The sequence below is a fragment of the Hemibagrus wyckioides genome, linkage group LG24 (assembly GCF_019097595.1).
Source record: "Hemibagrus wyckioides isolate EC202008001 linkage group LG24, SWU_Hwy_1.0, whole genome shotgun sequence".
NCBI classification, from domain to species: Eukaryota; Metazoa; Chordata; class Actinopteri; order Siluriformes; family Bagridae; genus Hemibagrus; species Hemibagrus wyckioides.
The window spans coordinates 4904751-4923066 of NC_080733.1; the positions used below are offsets into that span (position 1 = coordinate 4904751).

The 18316-nt window shown below is 35.6% G+C and overlaps 1 protein-coding gene across 5 annotated transcripts in view; it reads right to left on the reverse strand.

Annotated features, from left to right (window-relative positions):
- The window catches only part of mmd2a (monocyte to macrophage differentiation-associated 2a), a 20690-nt gene extending 7146 nt beyond the window's left edge, over positions 1–13544 (reverse strand). For 4 of the 5 annotated variants that reach the window (XR_009203450.1, XM_058377830.1, XM_058377833.1 and 1 more), the window contains exons 1-3: positions 13243–13544; positions 5196–5277; positions 2632–2792 (exon numbers count right to left, since the gene is read on the reverse strand). Coding sequence is in view for 4 of the 5 variants with exons in the window: in XM_058377830.1 (XP_058233813.1) it covers positions 2632–2792; positions 5196–5277; positions 13243–13298 (299 nt within the window). In the remaining variant the exon portion in view is untranslated. The remainder of the gene's footprint in view (positions 1–2631; positions 2793–5195; positions 5278–13242) is intronic. The other variant, XM_058377831.1, reaches the window with a different exon arrangement.
- Between the last annotated feature and the right edge of the window lie 4772 nt (positions 13545–18316).

Below are 18316 nucleotides of genomic sequence, written 5' to 3' on the forward strand. Positions count from 1 at the left end.
TTCAGTATATTCTATTATGAGCTTTTAATATACCAAACCTAAAATATTGAATTATTTGGATGAAATACATTTGTGCTACTTTCAAGCTTGAAACAGTTTTATTCTATTGGCAGATCATTTTTTATTATTTTAAGCAATTTTTTTTTTCTGGAAAAATACCAGCCAGATGAATAAGAAAACCTAAATGTTTGAAACGAAAAAAAAAAACCTTCTTTAACAATTCTTTATTTTGTATATTTTAATCTTATAAAAGGTAGTATCAGATATATTTAAATTAATATAACATAAATTAATTTAATATAATTTCTTAAAAAGATATATTTAAATTAATATAGCATAAATTAATTTAATATAATTTCTTAGAAAGATATATTTAAATGAATATAGCATAAACTAATTTCAAACAATTTCTTAAAAAGATATATATATATAAATTTACATAAAATAAATTAATTTAATATAATTTCTTAAAAAGATATATTTAAATTAATGTAAAATAAATTAATTTACTATAATTTCTTAAAAAAGATATATTTGAATTAATATAGCTTAAATTAATTTCATACAATTTCTTAAAAAGATATATTTAAATTAATATAAAATAAATTATTTTAATATAATTTCTTAAAATGATATATTTAAATTAATATAAAATAAATTATTTTAATATAATTTCTTAAAAAGATATATTTAAATTAATATAAAATAAATTAATTTACTATAATTTCTTAAAAAGATATATTTGAATTAATATAGCTTAAATTAATTTCATACAATTTCTTAAAAAGATATATTTAAATTAATATAAAATAAATTAATTTAATATAATTTCTTAAAAAGATATATTTGAATTAATATAGCTTAAATTAATTTCATACAATTTCTTAAAAAGATCTATTTAAATTAATATAAAATAAATTATTTTAATATAATTTCTTAAAAAGATATATTTAAATTAATATAAAATAAATTAATTTAATATAATTTCTTAAAAAGATATATTTAAATTAATATAAAATAAATTAATTTAATATAATTTCTTTAAAAGATATATTTAAATTAATATTATATAAATTCATTTAATATAGTTTTTTGTTGCTTTCTAAGATGCCATTTTTTCAGCAATTTTTGTTGTTGTTGTTGTTGTTGTTGTACAGGGTTTGTTTTTATTACCATTTCACAATATTTTCTAACCCAATGAATTTCTGGTGATCTGGACATGGCAATTGCTGAAGGTGAATAAATGTTAATAAATGTGTCGTTGTTTGACCTGCAAACATCATAACTGACTACTTGCCTCATCATATTTCATATAAACCTATAAGATAGTAGGAATCCCCTGTTTGTGTAAATTTTTTTTCCTGTAAACCTTCCTGGAATATTTAAAAAAACAAAAAAAACAAAAAAAACAATTAAGAAATAAAATAAAATAATATAAAATAAAATAAAATAAAATAAAATAAAATAAAATAAAATAAAATAAAATAAAAAAGATAGTACTCTTTCAGTATTTGTATTTCTTTCAGTATTATTATTTTTTTTAAATCATCTGATCATTTCTGTATAGCGTATTGCTATTTATTCTTTTACATCCCTACAGTGTCCCTATTTATTTATTTATTTATTTATTTATTTATTTTTTATTTTTTTTTATTTATTTTTTTTTTTTTTACAATCAAAGTAACCTACACTATTTCACTGTTTTATACCCAGCTTTAAACTTTAGGCTGAAGAAAAGCACAGCGAAGAAATCAGTAACCTCTTTCTCCCTGACTTGTTTTGTTTGTTCAACAGTTTAGCGTTATTTACGTGTAGCTAAAGCTGTAGATAAATACTCCTACACCAGTCTGACCAGTTTCCAAGAACTCCCTAGGTTTTCTGTAGAAACAGTTACAGAGTGGAATAACATGCTGAGAGGAAACATTCCCATATCAAATAAAAGCTGTCTTTAATCCAGAATTAATTAACAATTAACACATTTAGATCTGTTAAAATTGGCAAATCAAATGTGAGTCCAGGTGATAGAATGATATTTTCTGTCTATTATATTTAACCCTTTTGACCAGTACACTGCTGATCGGTTCAGGTTTAAAGAAATGAATGATTTTCTGGCTGTGAGTCTGATATAAAAACCTACGCAGACATTTAGTGGTTAAAGATCAATTTCAGCTGCTTATGAACACCTGGAGAATCTCAAAGAGCAGAAATGGGCTTGATATCAACATTTACTTTGAAGATTTCTGTGAAAAATATAACCGTTTTTGGGTTTTTTTGGGATCTTTTCCAAAAGAAAAAAGTAACGCACCAAGTAGACTTGATAAAAACAGAAATATTTATAAAAAACGACCAGCCCTGAGTGTCTACTGTCAAATGAACCATTACATGACAAAGAAATTCAATACTGCACAACCAAAAACTGGTGCAAATGCCTAATGTGAAGATAAAATTGATAAAGCCTGGAGCTAACTGTATCAGCTAGGACAAGACAAAACTAAGAGTCTAGTTACAGGAACTGTTCTTATCACCTTCATATCATGTTCGTTTGACACTGAGCATGTGTGAGTGTGTGTGTGTGTGTGGGTGGGTGTGTTTATATATTTCTCAGAAAGTAAAGCGTCATGTTCTACTCACTGCAAATGACTCTTCTTCCAGCTTACAGTGTGGAACATGGTGGACATGATGAACAAGCCCGACAGCCCGGTGCCGTACAGCCACGCTGTGATGCTTTCCCATTTATCATCAGACAGGAAGTACAACAGCGAACTGCCCAGGATACTGGGAATAATCCAAAACTAATAACATAAAAAATATCTTTTTAAAAAAATATATCTCTGGTTGAGTTCCAAGGTCAATTTCTATGGTCGGGGAAAAAAATCCCACAAAGCCCAATATCATTTGAATCTAATTTACAAGTCTGGTTCCTTATTTTTATTATAGGGAAAACATGTAGAGGGTCAGACATAGTCATGGCTCGGTGACTTTAACCTCCATTCATCTGGAAATAAGCATTCCATTGTCTGTTTCGTCAACCGTTTCTAACAGTCCAACGCTGACGAGTCAGTTCTAGTAAATATTAACACACAGACATGTAAAACCACCACTTCCTGCCAAGTAATTATTAACAAATACAGTAACAACAACAATACAGGAGTCATTAATTGCGCCTTTCTAACAGATTCTGCCATCATCTAGTCAACAAGCCAACAGACGCCAGACAAACGAGGCATCAATCTCCTATCACACAAACTCCTGTGGGTCGGCTGTCCTTTCTGATTAAAAGAGGTCAGGGAGGATTTTTGTGAGAGACACGGCTGTGTGTGTGTGTGTGTGTGTGTGTGTGTGGGTCATGCCAGATGTGGAAGCATGGGAGGAAGATTAAAGAGCAGGATGTTATCCAAACAGCAGCACTGCTCCAAAACCACAGAAACACAGCCATAAAACCAAAAAACACGACTTGCCAGAAACACAAAATGCAGCAGTGACGAATAGGAAGGAGGAAATAAAAGTGAGTATGTGATGACATTCATCCTGCTCCAGGAAAATAAAATTTGGATATAAATCAGACATCACTCTCCTCTGTATTCTCTACTCCATTACACAGGTCTACCTTCAGACTGCTTCATCGCTTCTGCACAGCTACAGGTTTTTCAACTTGGTGAGATTATACACAGCTACAAACGTCTTTGTCTCTAACGTTAACCTCTATGTGACTAGCGATTAGAGCAGCGCTGTAGGGAAGTACACCCAACTGACAACAGGCGTTTACTACGCTACAACAAAATAAAGGCTTTAGATCGGAACGCACAACACCAACACCAACACCTAGCCTAACGTCTCCTGAGGCAAAGGAAGTTGAACAGAGTTTACCGCTCTTGGGTTGTTAGCGAGGTTGAAAGCTTAAAGAAATCTCATTTAAAAATCTGACAAGAAAATTAAAAACAAATAAACAAACAAACAAAAAGTTTGTAGAGAACTATGTGGGTACATTTTCAAAAAAATTAACTTATTAACTTATATTTCTATCTATCTATCTATCTATCTATCTATCTATCTATCTATCTATCTATCTATCTATCTATCTATCTTATCTATCTATTTGTATCTATCTATCTATCTATCTATCTATCTATCTATCTATCTATCTTATCTATCTATTTGTATCTATCTATCTATCTATCTATCTATCTATCTATCTATCTATCTATCTATCTATCTATCTATCTATCTATCTATCTATTTGTATCTATCTATCTATCTATCTATCTATCTATCTATCTATCTATCTATCTATCTATTTGTATCTATCTATCTATCTATCTATCTATCTATCTATCTATCTATCTATCTATCTATCTATCTATCTATCTATCTATCTATCTATTTGTATCTATCTATCTATCTATCTATCTATCTATCTATCTATTTGTATCTATCTATCTATCTATCTATCTATCTATCTATCTATCTATCTATCTATCTATCTATTTGTATCTATCTATCTATCTATCTATCTATCTATCTATCTATCTATCTATCTATCTATCTATTTGTATCTATCTATCTATCTATCTATCTATCTATCTATCTATCTATCTATCTATCTATCTATCTATCTATCTATTTGTATCTATCTATCTATCTATCTATCTATCTATCTATCTATCTATCTATCTATCTAGGTAGTTATTTATTTAGTGATTGATGATATATAAATCAATCAGTCAATGTATTTATTTAGTGACTGATTGATAAATTGATTGATTCATAATTGATTGAGTAATAATTAGGCTAGCTAGTTAGAAATCAAACATTAGCTCCAGGTAACTCAGTTCCTAATGTTAGCTTATTTCTTAGACTCATCTACTAATCTTGAAAAACTGAAATGTCTTTAAAAACAAAACAAAAAAACAAAGCTATATAACCTGCACCAGTGGTCATGACTGGTCATCTCTGTGAATAAAAGCATCTGCCAAATGAAAAAAATATATAAGTACAGATTTATAGATAGCGCTTTAAACCCACACCGTATGTACTAATCACCGTGAGTCCTGATCAGAACTGTTACCTTCTGCTTGTGCCTGTAAAAAATCTACTACTATCTACTACCATCACCATCACCATCACTACCACCATCAGCCCCCATGTCTTCACAAGTCCACCTACATCTAAATATCAGAAGGTCAGAGTCCACTTACTCCATGTGTAGCACAGTTGGCTGCATGCTCGTATTCAGTCGGTTGATATCTTTTGCTGGATGGGACTCGGCTGTTCATGAATCTGAAACAAGAAGCCAATCTTATCTGATAATCATTCATTCATTCATTCATTCGTTTGTATGCATCTTGTATCATGCATTTTGTATCATGATCCCAGGAACCGTGTTTGCGAAGCAGGAATTGTTTGTGAGAGGTGTGAGGAAACCTGGAGAACCAGGAGAAAACTCTCATGGACATGGAGAGAGCATGTGAAACTCCAAGCAGATGCTTACTGGATCCTTGTGTATAAATATAAAGAGGAACTGGGGGAGTAAACGATGTGTAATTTGTGAAGACTTTGTTAAGTTATAACAATAAGTAGTTGTGAGAAATTGCAGATAATGGATAAAAAGAGATGAAACATAAATTAGAATATCAGAAAGATGAAACAAATGATCTGACCATTTCAAAATCAACACTCTAATGTCTCTAATCTTGCCTCATATACACCGATCAGCCATAACATTATGATCACTGACAGGTGAAGTGAGTATCTCCTCATCATGGCACCGGTTAGTGGGTGGGATATATTAGGCAGCAAGTGAACATTCTGTCCTCAAAGTTGATGTGTTAGAAGCAGGAAAAATGGGCAAGTGTAAGGGCCAAATTGTGATGGCTAGACCACTGGATCAGAGCATCTCCAAAACTGCAGCTCTTGTGGGGTGTTCCCGGTCTGCAGTGGTCAGTATCTATCAAAAGTGGTCCAAGGCAGGAACAGTGGTGAACCGGCGACAGGGTCATGGACGGCCAAGGCTCATTGAAGCACGTGGGGAGTGAAGGCTGGCCCGTGTGATCCGATCCAACAGACGAGCTACTGTTGCTGCTGAAGAAGTTAATGCTGGTTCTGATAGAAAGGTGTCAGAATACATAGTGCATGATGGGTCAGGGCTGTTTTGGCAGCAAAAGAGGGACCAACACCAATATTAGGCCATGGGTCATAATGTTATGCCTGGTCGGTATATATAAGCTGTTGATTGTATTCGAGCTGTTGATGTTAGACATCGATATAAGACATTATACCCAGTAAAGATAAGGGCCATACACAGATATTCATTATATGTGGTGGATTCCACAGCAAGTAATGTTAATTTCTCTGCTCCAGTTTGGAGAGGTTATTTAGGGGGAAAAAAACATATCCCTGACTAACAAGGCTGATATGTCCTGAGCAAGCTGTGACCAGAAGGACTTCTTATTTCTATTTGGAAATTGAGATTGTGATGAAATTCCTTTAGAATGAATTGAATGAGGTGTCATTACTTTAAGTCATAAGCATCAATCAGCACTAGTGACTCTTTGTGAATTGTAGCATTTTCTTCAGTAAAGCCGAAGCTGTAGCTCAAATGACACATCTGAATTGTCCACAAGAAAAACAAATAGAGTTTACAAGTAAATTAGTATCTTATAAAGTACAGAGGAAAACTCTATTATTGCCGGTTGAAATCGCTGCTCATTCTCCTGAACCCTGGGAGCAACCTTTTGTGACTTTTTGTGAAAACCTTTTGAGTTTTTAAAACAAGTAACAACAAATGCTTGGATAAAAAAAAATATATACACATATATACATTATACATTAAGACAAACACACACAAAGACAGACAGACAGAGAGAGAGAGAGAGAGAGAGAGAGAGAGAGTGAGAGACAGAGAGAGAAAACTGTCTTAAAAGACCCTCATCTAAATTGAGGGACAGTTGATATTCCTGTTTCTTAGGGAAACATTATATATATTTAATTCTTACTAGCTCTACATTTATATACACTTGGTGGTGCTCACTGCTGCTGGGGATAGATCTGAGTCGACAGCCTGTGACCCAGGGGACTGCTGTGGACAGAACCACTTGGAGACTATCACACCTTCACAGAACTGCTGTTCCCTCAGTCAGCTTTCAGCAGGAAGGAATTAGTGCTAAGTCTATAATGAACTCACAAACTACACTGACACTTGGTTGCTGGTGTAGAAAGGACATTTTTATTATTTACTGTCCAGTGTCACCCAAATGAGGATGAGGTTCTCTTCTGAGCCTGGTTCCTCTCAAGGTTTCTTCCTCATATCATCTCAGGGAGTTTTTCCTCACCACCGTCACCTCAGGCTTGCTCATTAGGGATAAATGTTAGGGATAAATAGTAACTTAACTTTAAACTTTAGAATTTTTCTCGATTTCTATACTTCTGTAAAGCAGCTTTGGGACAATGTCCATTGTTAAAAGTGCCATACAAATACACTGAATTTGAATTGAATTGAATTGAATTTATCCTGCTATATCCTACGCTCTACACTATTTATACAAATTCCTGACAAATGCTCTTACAGACATTCGCAGTGTAGTATAAGTATAACAATAATAATAATCTCTGCAGGTTAAAGTGAAAGCTCTGAGGAGTTTCACACAAGCAGCACAGCACGACTCAGTGAACATGACAATGAACTTAATTTTACAATGCTTTTGGGAAACTGGGCTCTGATATGCAAACCAGCTATACTTTCTCAATGCCAAACTAAACACGAGTCCTCTGCCAAATATTTTCGAAGCTACGTGCCCTAACTGTTTACACTGGTGTACATCATACACAGCTCGTAAAATAAGCAGACTGACACAGGCACAGAAACCCGGGCAGCATTTTCCTAAACTCCAGTCCTAAATATGGCAGACACAAAGCTGAGCAAGGGCTGAATTTCTGCCATTCACACACAAACCGAAGCGATTATTGACCTGTAGAGGCAAATCCCCTCTGGTTCCGACTAATGAGTCATGCCTATTTCCTGGCAATCATTGATTTAATCATTTTAATTACACAGGGCATGGCAGAATTAAACAAGGCATGGCTTTTTAAATAACTAATGCTTAGAGTTGAACCACATTATTTGAAATGATAAAACAGTTCAATTCCATTCAATAAATCATGCCTTTTTGTTTTTAAAAAAATCCCAAGCATACGCATGTCTGTGGATCTGGAATCTTATTCTAATCCCAATCACGTTATAGGAGTTTTCCCAGCACGCTGTGGTTGCCAGGCATTAGCAGGTCTAATCCTGCATGGAATCTGTGCTTTACATCACGCAAACACTGATGTCAGGGTCACCTTGACAACTGGTGGCTACATAAAAGTGGACAGGACCAGAAATCAGTAATTTCTTGGAAAGAAGGAGTTTCAAATGGGCTTAGCTCTGATGGAATTTAATCAAATTCAGATTTGTAGTTAGTGACACAGAAAAAGGATTTACACAGGAAGCTACTTCATAGGGAAAAGCGGGGCATATGAGCCATCCTTCCATCCATGTTCTGTAAAGCTTATCCTACTCAGGATCGCAGAGAGACTGGGGTCTATCCCAGGGTATTCGGGGCACAAGGTGGGGGACAAACGGGACAGGGTGACAGTCTATCACAAGGACATGCCACATCACTACAGACAACTCAAAGCCAATCAGCCTTCAACACATGTCTTTGGACTGAGGAAGGAAACCAGATTACCCAGAGGAAACCCTCGTAGCGACCAAGCCATCGTGCCCTCTAATGCATTTTGGCTTTTGCTAAATAATTGAACAAATTTAGAATGTTCACATGCTACCAATATCTACCATTCCACTGACAGGGATGGGATGTGCAACAGTACAACATACCTCATGGAGAGGGTAAATAGTAGTTCTGTAAAGTATAATGCAAATATATTTTCTAACCTCATTGCATTATAATATATTATTATATTATTATTATATATGAATCACAATCAACTTATAGTACACATCAATAATAATGACAGAAGACATTTTTTGTAAATAGTATAAACATATACATCCATCCATTTTCTATACCCACTTTATTCCTAATCAGGGTCACGGGGATCTGCTGGAGCCTATCCCAGCACACACTGGGCAAAAGGCAGGGGTACACCCTGAACAGGTCACCAGTCCATCACAGGGCCACACATATAGACAGACAACCACACACCTATGGGCAATTAAGAATTACCAATCAACCTAATGTACATGTTTTTGGCCTGTGGGAGGAAACCGGAGTAAACCCAGACAGGCACGGGGAGAACATGCAAACTCCAGATTCGAACCCAGGACCTTCTTGCTGTGAGGCAACAGTGCTAAGTGCTGTTCTTTAAATTTTATAAATAGTGTAAAGATGGTTTAAAAGTTTTAAAATGTTTTCATTTTTAAATCGATGGCAAATAACAAGAAACATCAATCACCTCAAATCTAATCCTAGTATCCTAATCGCTTAAGAATATTTTATACCCATTTCATTTATAACACAGCTTTCTCTAATTCTGTTAACATAATAATTAACATCTATTCGTGTTATGTGTTTCTTTTATTCATTATTGTTTGTCTTTTCCTTTATTTTATATGAGTGATTAACAGCTTGTGGTCATTATTCATGAAAAGACGGCTCACTACTCTTGCGGTCCCGTTTCAAATCATTGCTATAAGACGATGATTAAAGTAATATAAGGCTGGATTCTGTACTTTACTCATACAGCATTACATATCATTTATCTTTTCCTATAAAACACATTGTGAGACGGAGTTTTAGAGAACACGGCCGCTCTGCTAAACATATTTCTGTGGCAAATGTGGCATTTCTAGCAAACGCTGCTTGACCTTGTGTAATAACAAGAAGTCTGTCAGTGTTACATTTTGCTGTTACATCCAGTTACATCTCTTTTACACTTCTATAGCCATTTTATCCTGTGCACTGGGATACTAGGCGTACACAGTGGCCTGTTTTCTCATCTCGAAAATGGTTTAATTAGAAAGCCTGAAAGCTGTCCCAGGTGTGTTGTGTGAACTGAATGTGAATAATTTCATCATACTAACTGAATAAACCTGACAGCAGAAGAACGCTAAACAGCGTTCTGTTAAACTGAAGCCATGCTTTGTGAAATACTCTGTCTTCAACATGATATAAAAGCTATTTTTGGCACAAAGAAGAATTTATACAATGAATAAAGTTTAGGCCATGGGTTTGTGCCCAGTGTGTCCGTGACTGGCTTTTATAATGAGAACCGTTTTTCTTATGATGCTGTAGGTAATCTTCCCATCTTCAATATCAGCAATATCAACTTGATGTGAGAGAATTTATTATATCTATATATGACTTTTATATTAAATGATGTATGATATATTACAGTGCTTTGAGCTGTAATGAGAGAAAATGTTGAGGCACATCTTTAAAGCTGTTCCTGATAAGAGGCTGCTTTATGTTTGAATAGCGTAATAGTCATCCTATATATTAAATATATTCTGGCACCTCCATGCAGCAGTAGTTTTCAGGCTCACTTTCGCCTGCTGGAATATAATAGTGAGACACTGAGCACTGAACAAGTGAGGACTATGCCAAAGCCTAGTGAAGCAGAACAATCCTGATCTCTGTGCCTCAATAGATGATTAATAGAGCTGTTCTGGGGTCCAAGTCCAAATTTCCCTTCAGAAATAGCCCAGTTGCCTTCTCACACATTGCCAAACTAGCAAGTCCCAGTTAACTAGACAGCTTTAAAACTTTTTTAATAATGAATCAGACAGTTTTTGCCAGTTTGATTGGGTTCATATTGTGTATAATTGTATAATTTTTCTTATCAATTATGCCACCTAATATCGAATGTCAAGTAAACTGGACCTGTGCTGTAATCTGAAGTTATGTAAGAAGGGGTAATGCCCCAGACGTGGGCCTCTAACTTGAACATTCCTGCTCTCACAGCCTGTTCTAGTAAAGAATCCCAGCTGACTTCCAATGAGCTCATTACATAAATCTGTTTATTTACGTGCCACTGAATATATATGCGGGAAATATTACATCAAAATATTTTTACAAAAATATACAGTAAGTTGTATCTGCTTTTTTTTTGTTGACTGTCAACACTTTATGGCTTAATATCTTAACCCTCCACTGACACATGTTTTGCCCTTGGGGTTAATTTGACCCCGGCAATTTTAACCTCCTGAATATAATAATTTTTACCCAGTTTTTCTTTTTGTCAGGTAATTTATCATCATAAAATCTCACTGACTGACCTCAAATTGGACAGAAAGATCTTTTTTTTTCGGTTTTTAATGATTTTATTTCTAAAGTCTCAGGATGGTCAATAAATGCTTGTAATTCCAGCGTTTCTGTTCATTTTAATGTGTTTTATATGCTGAATTTTTAAAAAAATCTGACTGGATTAATATTCTATCACAGCACATCGGTAACAAAAGTGTTATAATTTAAATCACAGGCTTTTATTAATTCTAACACATTTCTGTTTCTACAGGATGTCCCCCACAAGGCTTCATACATACACAAAATATTTTAACAAAATGTCTTCCAAAATTATACATATTGGGTTTTCAGATAGCTTTTATGAATGAATTGATAAATGGCATTAGAATTAGAATTAGAATTAGAATTAGAATTAGAATTAGAATGCCATTGATAAAAAAGATTGTACTGCAATCATTCTCATGGCTGGAAAGCTCAGTAATCTTGGTTGCTGCTAAGGTTGTGATGGACAGGAAACACTGCAAACACATCACACACCACACTCTTGATAACCTGGGACACTATGATGGATGCTCATGATATAATATATTATATAAGGCTTATAAAAAAGCAAATCAGCAACATTTTCTTGCTCAGTCCATCAGTATTGTTACTTCTGATTTAATATTAATGCATTTTTCGGTCTGTAAACTTTTCTGTCTCCTTTACTACCAACGTGATTGTGTGAGAAAAGAATCTTAAACAAAAACTGATCTTTTCTCGTTGACTGTAAATAGAGATGATTTGAATATATGATATATATTCAGAATAAAACATTTGCTCCATGCTCCATATGGGTGCTAACAGTACTGCACCACAACTGTTGATTATTTTCCTATCACAGCACACCGTGTCATGTTTTATTCCTTATTAATCAGACATGATGTAGGTCAGGCCCCTCTGACCAGCACGCAAAGGCCACAACGTCCTCAGCTTTCCATAATGGAAACCTCTTGACTCATGATTTTGCCTCCACGCTAGAGCACACTCGGAGCTCACTTGGAGTCAGGAGGCATAAATATTTAAACACTTCATTGTGTTTGTAATGTCACAAAGAAACATTAAACCGTTTCATAGACGTTTGCTGTAAATATACATACGTGATTAGGGTCATGGTTTTGGTTCAAATGGTATACATATGCAAACACACACACACACACACACACAGATAATGTAAAGGCTCTGTAAAGAACATGACCAACATGCCCAGTCCTGAAGAGAATGCAAGAAATGTAAAAAAGTCAAAATGGTGTATAGTTTGGTGTATTTATATAAGCAGGATGATTCAAGATCAAATAAAAAATTTGTTGCATGCTTTAATTAGCAAATTATCTCTCATAATCATGGCAAGCTAGATTGTTATAGACAAGTTTTTAATTCTTCATTCTTTCAGTGACCAGTGAACAGGGAGTGACCTATAAAATACGGTATAGAATCAGATAAGAAAGTGAAAGGGTTTGAGATGCGGTCATCATCGGGCTGCTTTCTGAACACCGCTTTAACACTATCAGATGGACAGGAACAAAAAAGGGAAAATAAAGCTGGGCTTAGTCTGGAGGAAACACTACCCTATCCTGTCAACATCCTTTACACACACATTCCTTCAGTCATGAGCAGATTCTCAGCTCTGCTCACTGGACTACACTGCAAAAAGTTTATATGTAGGTTACTATAGTCCAGATATACAATCATCTTCATTATAATAACACTGAGAGGAGAAAAATAAAGGATATTTGAAGTCACCTGATTGCTCTGATCTGTTTACTTTCTCTACTGAGCATTTTTTTTTTTTTTTTGCACTGAATGACCTTCTGGACCTTTAACATCAGACATATATAGGATTAAGTGACTTGTTTCTGCTCACAGAAAATGTGAAGTGATAGATAGATAGATAGATAGATAGATAGATAGATAGATAGATAGATAGATAGATAGATAGATAGATAGATAGATAGATACTCACAGCATGTAAAGCTGAGGCTGAAAAGTAAGCAGTCTTGAATGCACTTTACCTTCCATACTTAGTATTCCTGAAATCCATGCTGTCGATGAACATGGTGTGTGTGTGTGTGTGTGTGTGTGTGTCAGTCAGTCAATGTGCAGCCCGGGACCTTCCTTCAGCTCGGGAGTCTCTCTATCGCGCGCTCGCCACACGTGAACACCGAATACTTCTTTCTTTTATTCCAGAAAGTGCAGAGAAGTTCCTGCAAAGCCATAACCATGTCGTGTAGCAGAACATCATGCTCCATTTGAGCTTTCAAACCCCACCCCACACCACCCCACCCATCCCATCACATCACATCACGTACAACAGGCTTGAGAGATAATATTAAATCCCCTGACCGCCCAATTGCTCCTCTGGAATAAACAGGACACACACACACACACACTCACACACACACACACACACACACACACATTTGTGCATGATTGCAATGCACGACACATCAACATCACCTTTTTAGGAATCTTTTTTAGGGCTTATTTTGATGATGCAAGTTGTTTATTTTCACACAGATACACAACATTCCAACGAATTTCACACAAACCGCATCAATGATGTAATCCAGACTATTTAATACACCCACAATTACCCACCCATTGTGGGTAAAATACACCCACAATTTGATTTCTTTACTGAAAGTGAAACTATTATCCATGCTCCAAAAGATTCCTGCAACAGTGCAATTTGTCAAGTTCAAAATTGGAGAAAGATTAACAAGACAAACAAGTTTAGGGTTTTTTGTGTGTTTATTTGTTTTGTTTTGTGTATCAAGAGCGCCCCCGTCTGACCGACACACAGCACTACAGCTCAATTTTATCCATCCATTGTCTATACCCGCTTTATGCCTAATTAGGGTCACGGGGAACCTATCCCAGCACACACTGGTCGCCAGTCCAGATAGACAGACAACCACACACACCCCTATGGGCAATTTAGAATGACCAATCTAATGGTACATGTTTTTGGACTGTGGGAGGAAACCAGAGTACCTGGAGTAAACCCAGAGAACATGCAAACTCCACACAGAAAAGCCCATCTGTTCGAACTTGGGATTCGAACCCAGGGCCTTCTTGCTATGAGGCAACAGTGCTAACCACTAAGCCACCATACTGCCCAGCAGCTCAATTCAATTCAATTCAATTCTCAAAGACAGAATAAAAATGCTAAAAATTTTAAATGAAAATATTTATGTAATATTTATCCATAATGAACAAGCCAGAGGTGACTGTGGTGAGGGAAAATTCCCTAAGACTAAACCTTGAGAGACCAAAAATTGATTCTTCCTCATCTGGGTGACAACAGAGAGTGTGATTATACAGTAATCATTTCCTTTCTATAACTGTACAAAAGCTCTGGGTTACTTGTGTAACCAGGAGCTTTTGAGCAACTTATGTCTATGAGCATCAGTGTAATTTCAGTATTCAGTACAGTTTTAACATCATTTCTTCCTTCCTGTCCCAAATCCTGCCTTGTTGCTTATTCTAAACACATGTGATTAAACTAAACAGCTAATGAACAGTCAAAGTGTGTGTGTTAGAGAGTGTTAGAGCCGGGAGAACACTAAACACTGACGTGTGCAGGACATGAGCTTCTCCAAGGTCACGGATGGAAACCTGTGACCTGATGGATTTGATTGTGAAGATTACAGTTTTAGTTTCTGCTTGTGATTGAATTTATTTCTAGGCAAAAGAGAAATCCACTGGTGCTCACATAGAAATTTAGAAATGTATCCCTGATGAGCAAAGCCAGAGGCAACAATGATGAGGAAAGCTCTCTGACTCCACATGAGGAAGAGGAACCAGACTCAAAAGCGGTTATAAGATAATACCTGCTAGTGTGATTATAAATCACTTCCCTATAACTACAGACTTTCTGGTCAAACATTGTGGGTAAATGTGTAACCAGGAAATTCATTCTAGGTTCAACATGAAGTCAGCCGTTCTCTGATTGGAGACTTGAGTGCAAAACTGTTGCAGCAGCTTTTCTCGTTATGCTATATTACATATATTACAATGAGTGTCTATTGTAAATTGTTATCTATTGTACTTTTAAAGTCTTTATTAGACTCACGTAGTATATGTTCAGCTGTACATGCTTTGGGAATAATTCCTCCCATTAATTTAGAAAGCTCAGACTGCTATGTATGCCTGAATGTGAAGTGTCCATTACCTGCCTTCTGTGTAATATGTCTACAGGCATATCATTAATCACTTTGAATGAAAATATTTGAGCTCATTTATATTGCTTGCCACACTGTTAAACTATTAAGTTATTTACATTTGCTGAAATCAGTACATTAACCATGTTATCCCTAGAGAATGTGTAATATATTCCATTAATTATGTTTGCTGTAATGGGGCAAAGAGAATTGAAATTAAGTCATGCATTAACACAGGTTGCAGTTTTCTGGCAAATGGAGGTGACAAGGACCAATAAAACACTCCCTAAGACCAGATATCAGTTTAAATGTTAGTATTTCATTATATGAACTTGATGTAAATTTAGAAATTTAGAAACGTAGAAATTTAGTAGATTTGTGTACCAGAGCCTCATTACAGCAGACATCCATTTCCATCCATTTTCTATACCCACTTTTTCTATCCCAGCACACATTGGGGTGAAAGGCAGGGGTACACCCTGGACAGGTCACCAGTCCATCACAGGGCCACACATATAGACAGACAACCACACACACTCACACTCACTCCAATGGGCAATTAAGAATTACCAGTCAACCTAATGTACATGTTTTTGGACTGTGGGAGGAAACCAGAGTACCCGGAGTAATATAATATATTCAGTACCACAGAATGCTTCAGATTAAGCGGTGTTCCAGTTCATCCCAAAGGTGTTCAGTGGGGTTGAGTCAGAGTCAGGGCTCAGTGCAGGACACTCTTCTTCAACTCCAACCTTCTCACACCATGTCTTCATGGAGCGCTGTGCTTTGTGTACAGGGGCATTGTCATGCTGGAACAGGGTTTGAGGGAAACTTGTATGCTTCAGCATACAGAGACATTTAGGTGTGATGTTCAGGTGTCTACAGACTTTTGGCCATTAATTGTAGTTTAAGACACATTGTGGGTGGAAACATGACACATACTCAACACAGCTGATTATATGTGTGTGTCAAATGACTTGGTATTTAAATAATAATTGTGTTATAATTATGCTATTTTTAGTCGAAGTCATCATTATGCTCCGTTTATATTTAACTGCCCTAGCAAATAAAGTAGGATGGTGGTGGCTCAAGTGGTTAATGCTCTGGGGCACTGACCAGAAGATTGGGGTTCAAGCCCCAACACCACCAAGTTGCCACTGTTGGGCCCTTAAGCAAGCCCCTTAACCCTCTCTCCTCCAGGGGCACTGTATCAGGGCTAACCCTGTACTCTGAAGGATGGGATATGCGAAGAAAGAATTTCACTGTGCTGTAATGTATATGTGACAAATAAAGGCTATTTCTATTCTATTAAAACAAATAAATGTCCATTAGTTTGTGTAATCACATTTATACACGATTAATTGACCATTTATTTTAATTGTACAATTGTCTGAAAAAACTTCTAACAATAATTGTGAGTCAAATAATATATCGCAAATATACTCTATACTATTTCTCCTAAAAGACAGTGTTCCTGGAATACTTTTATAGAAGATCTATACTGGGAAAAGTGCCAGTATATACTTCCTTATAAATATTGCATTCCTAATTAGATAAAGGAGATGAATTTTGTAAGTCTGTATGAATGCCTACAGCTCTGTCATCCTTTATGGATGTATCTGTATGCGTGTCTTCTATGAATGATAAACAGAAACTATTCCACAGTTATTGTATGGATGTAAAAAATAGTTAGTTTTGCTCAAGAAAGACTTCAGCACATATTTCTCTCTCTGTGTATAAAATCCACACGCCTCTAAACGATATAATTTGCTGTATCATCAGTACAGACTATATTCAGGAACGTGTAATTAGTTGTTTTTTTGTCTTTGTATTGTCACCAGAAAAAAACAGGATACATTTAGCAGAGGTTTTAAAAGGGTTTAGAGATTTGATGGTAGAAATAAATTATATACATATACTGTATATAGAAAATGAAAGAAAAGATACAGTGTACAATGGCAATTATATAAAATAAAAAAATAAATAAAATAATTGAAAATTGTGTCAGTAACAACAGTAGCTGACAAATTGTACATTTTTGTGAATCCAGCTCCTCTACTCTCTTCCTTTCATCTTCTCCAATCTATCTCGTTTCCTCTTCTTTTCTCCTCCATTCTCCTCTTTTCCTTTCCTCTTCTTCTCTCCACTCTTCCTTTGCTTTCTTTTATTATTTTGCTCTCCTCTCCTCTTGTCTCGTCTCATCTCCTCTCCACTCTTCTCCTCCCTTCCTTTCCTCTCTTCTTCTCCTCTCCACTCTTCTCCTCCCTTCCTTTCCTGTCCTCTTTTACTCTCCTCTCCTCTCTTATATATAAAACAATAAATAAATAAATAAATATATGTAGACTCTATAATATATAGAAGATACAGTATATGCATATATGTAGATAAAATGGTCAACTCTGAAATGGTGTAGCAAATGAATACAGTATGTACAGTGTGCATATGTAAGATAAATATATATGTAGATGTATATATAAGGCAAATATAAATGTCCAATTGAACAGGGAGTAAAGTGTCAGTGCAGTGTGCACACAAAGATGTACAGAAAAGATGTACAGTGAGTGTTATTGTGTGTACAGAGTAGTGCAGAGTACAAAGTACTTGTGCATGTGCAACAATCAGCTGAGGTAGAATGTCATGTTGTGTGGGGGTAAGTCCAGAAAGTCCAGATTCTAGGTGTACTGGTTGAGGGCCCGAATGGCCTGCAGGAAGAAGCTCCTCCTCATTCTCTCTGTGTTCGCCTTCAAGGAACGGAAACGTTTCCCTGACCTCAACAGAGAGAAGAGTCCATTGTTGGGATGGCTGAGGTCCTTCATAATCTTCCTGGCTTTGGTCCAGCACCGCTTGCTGTATATGGTGTCCAGGTCAGGAAGC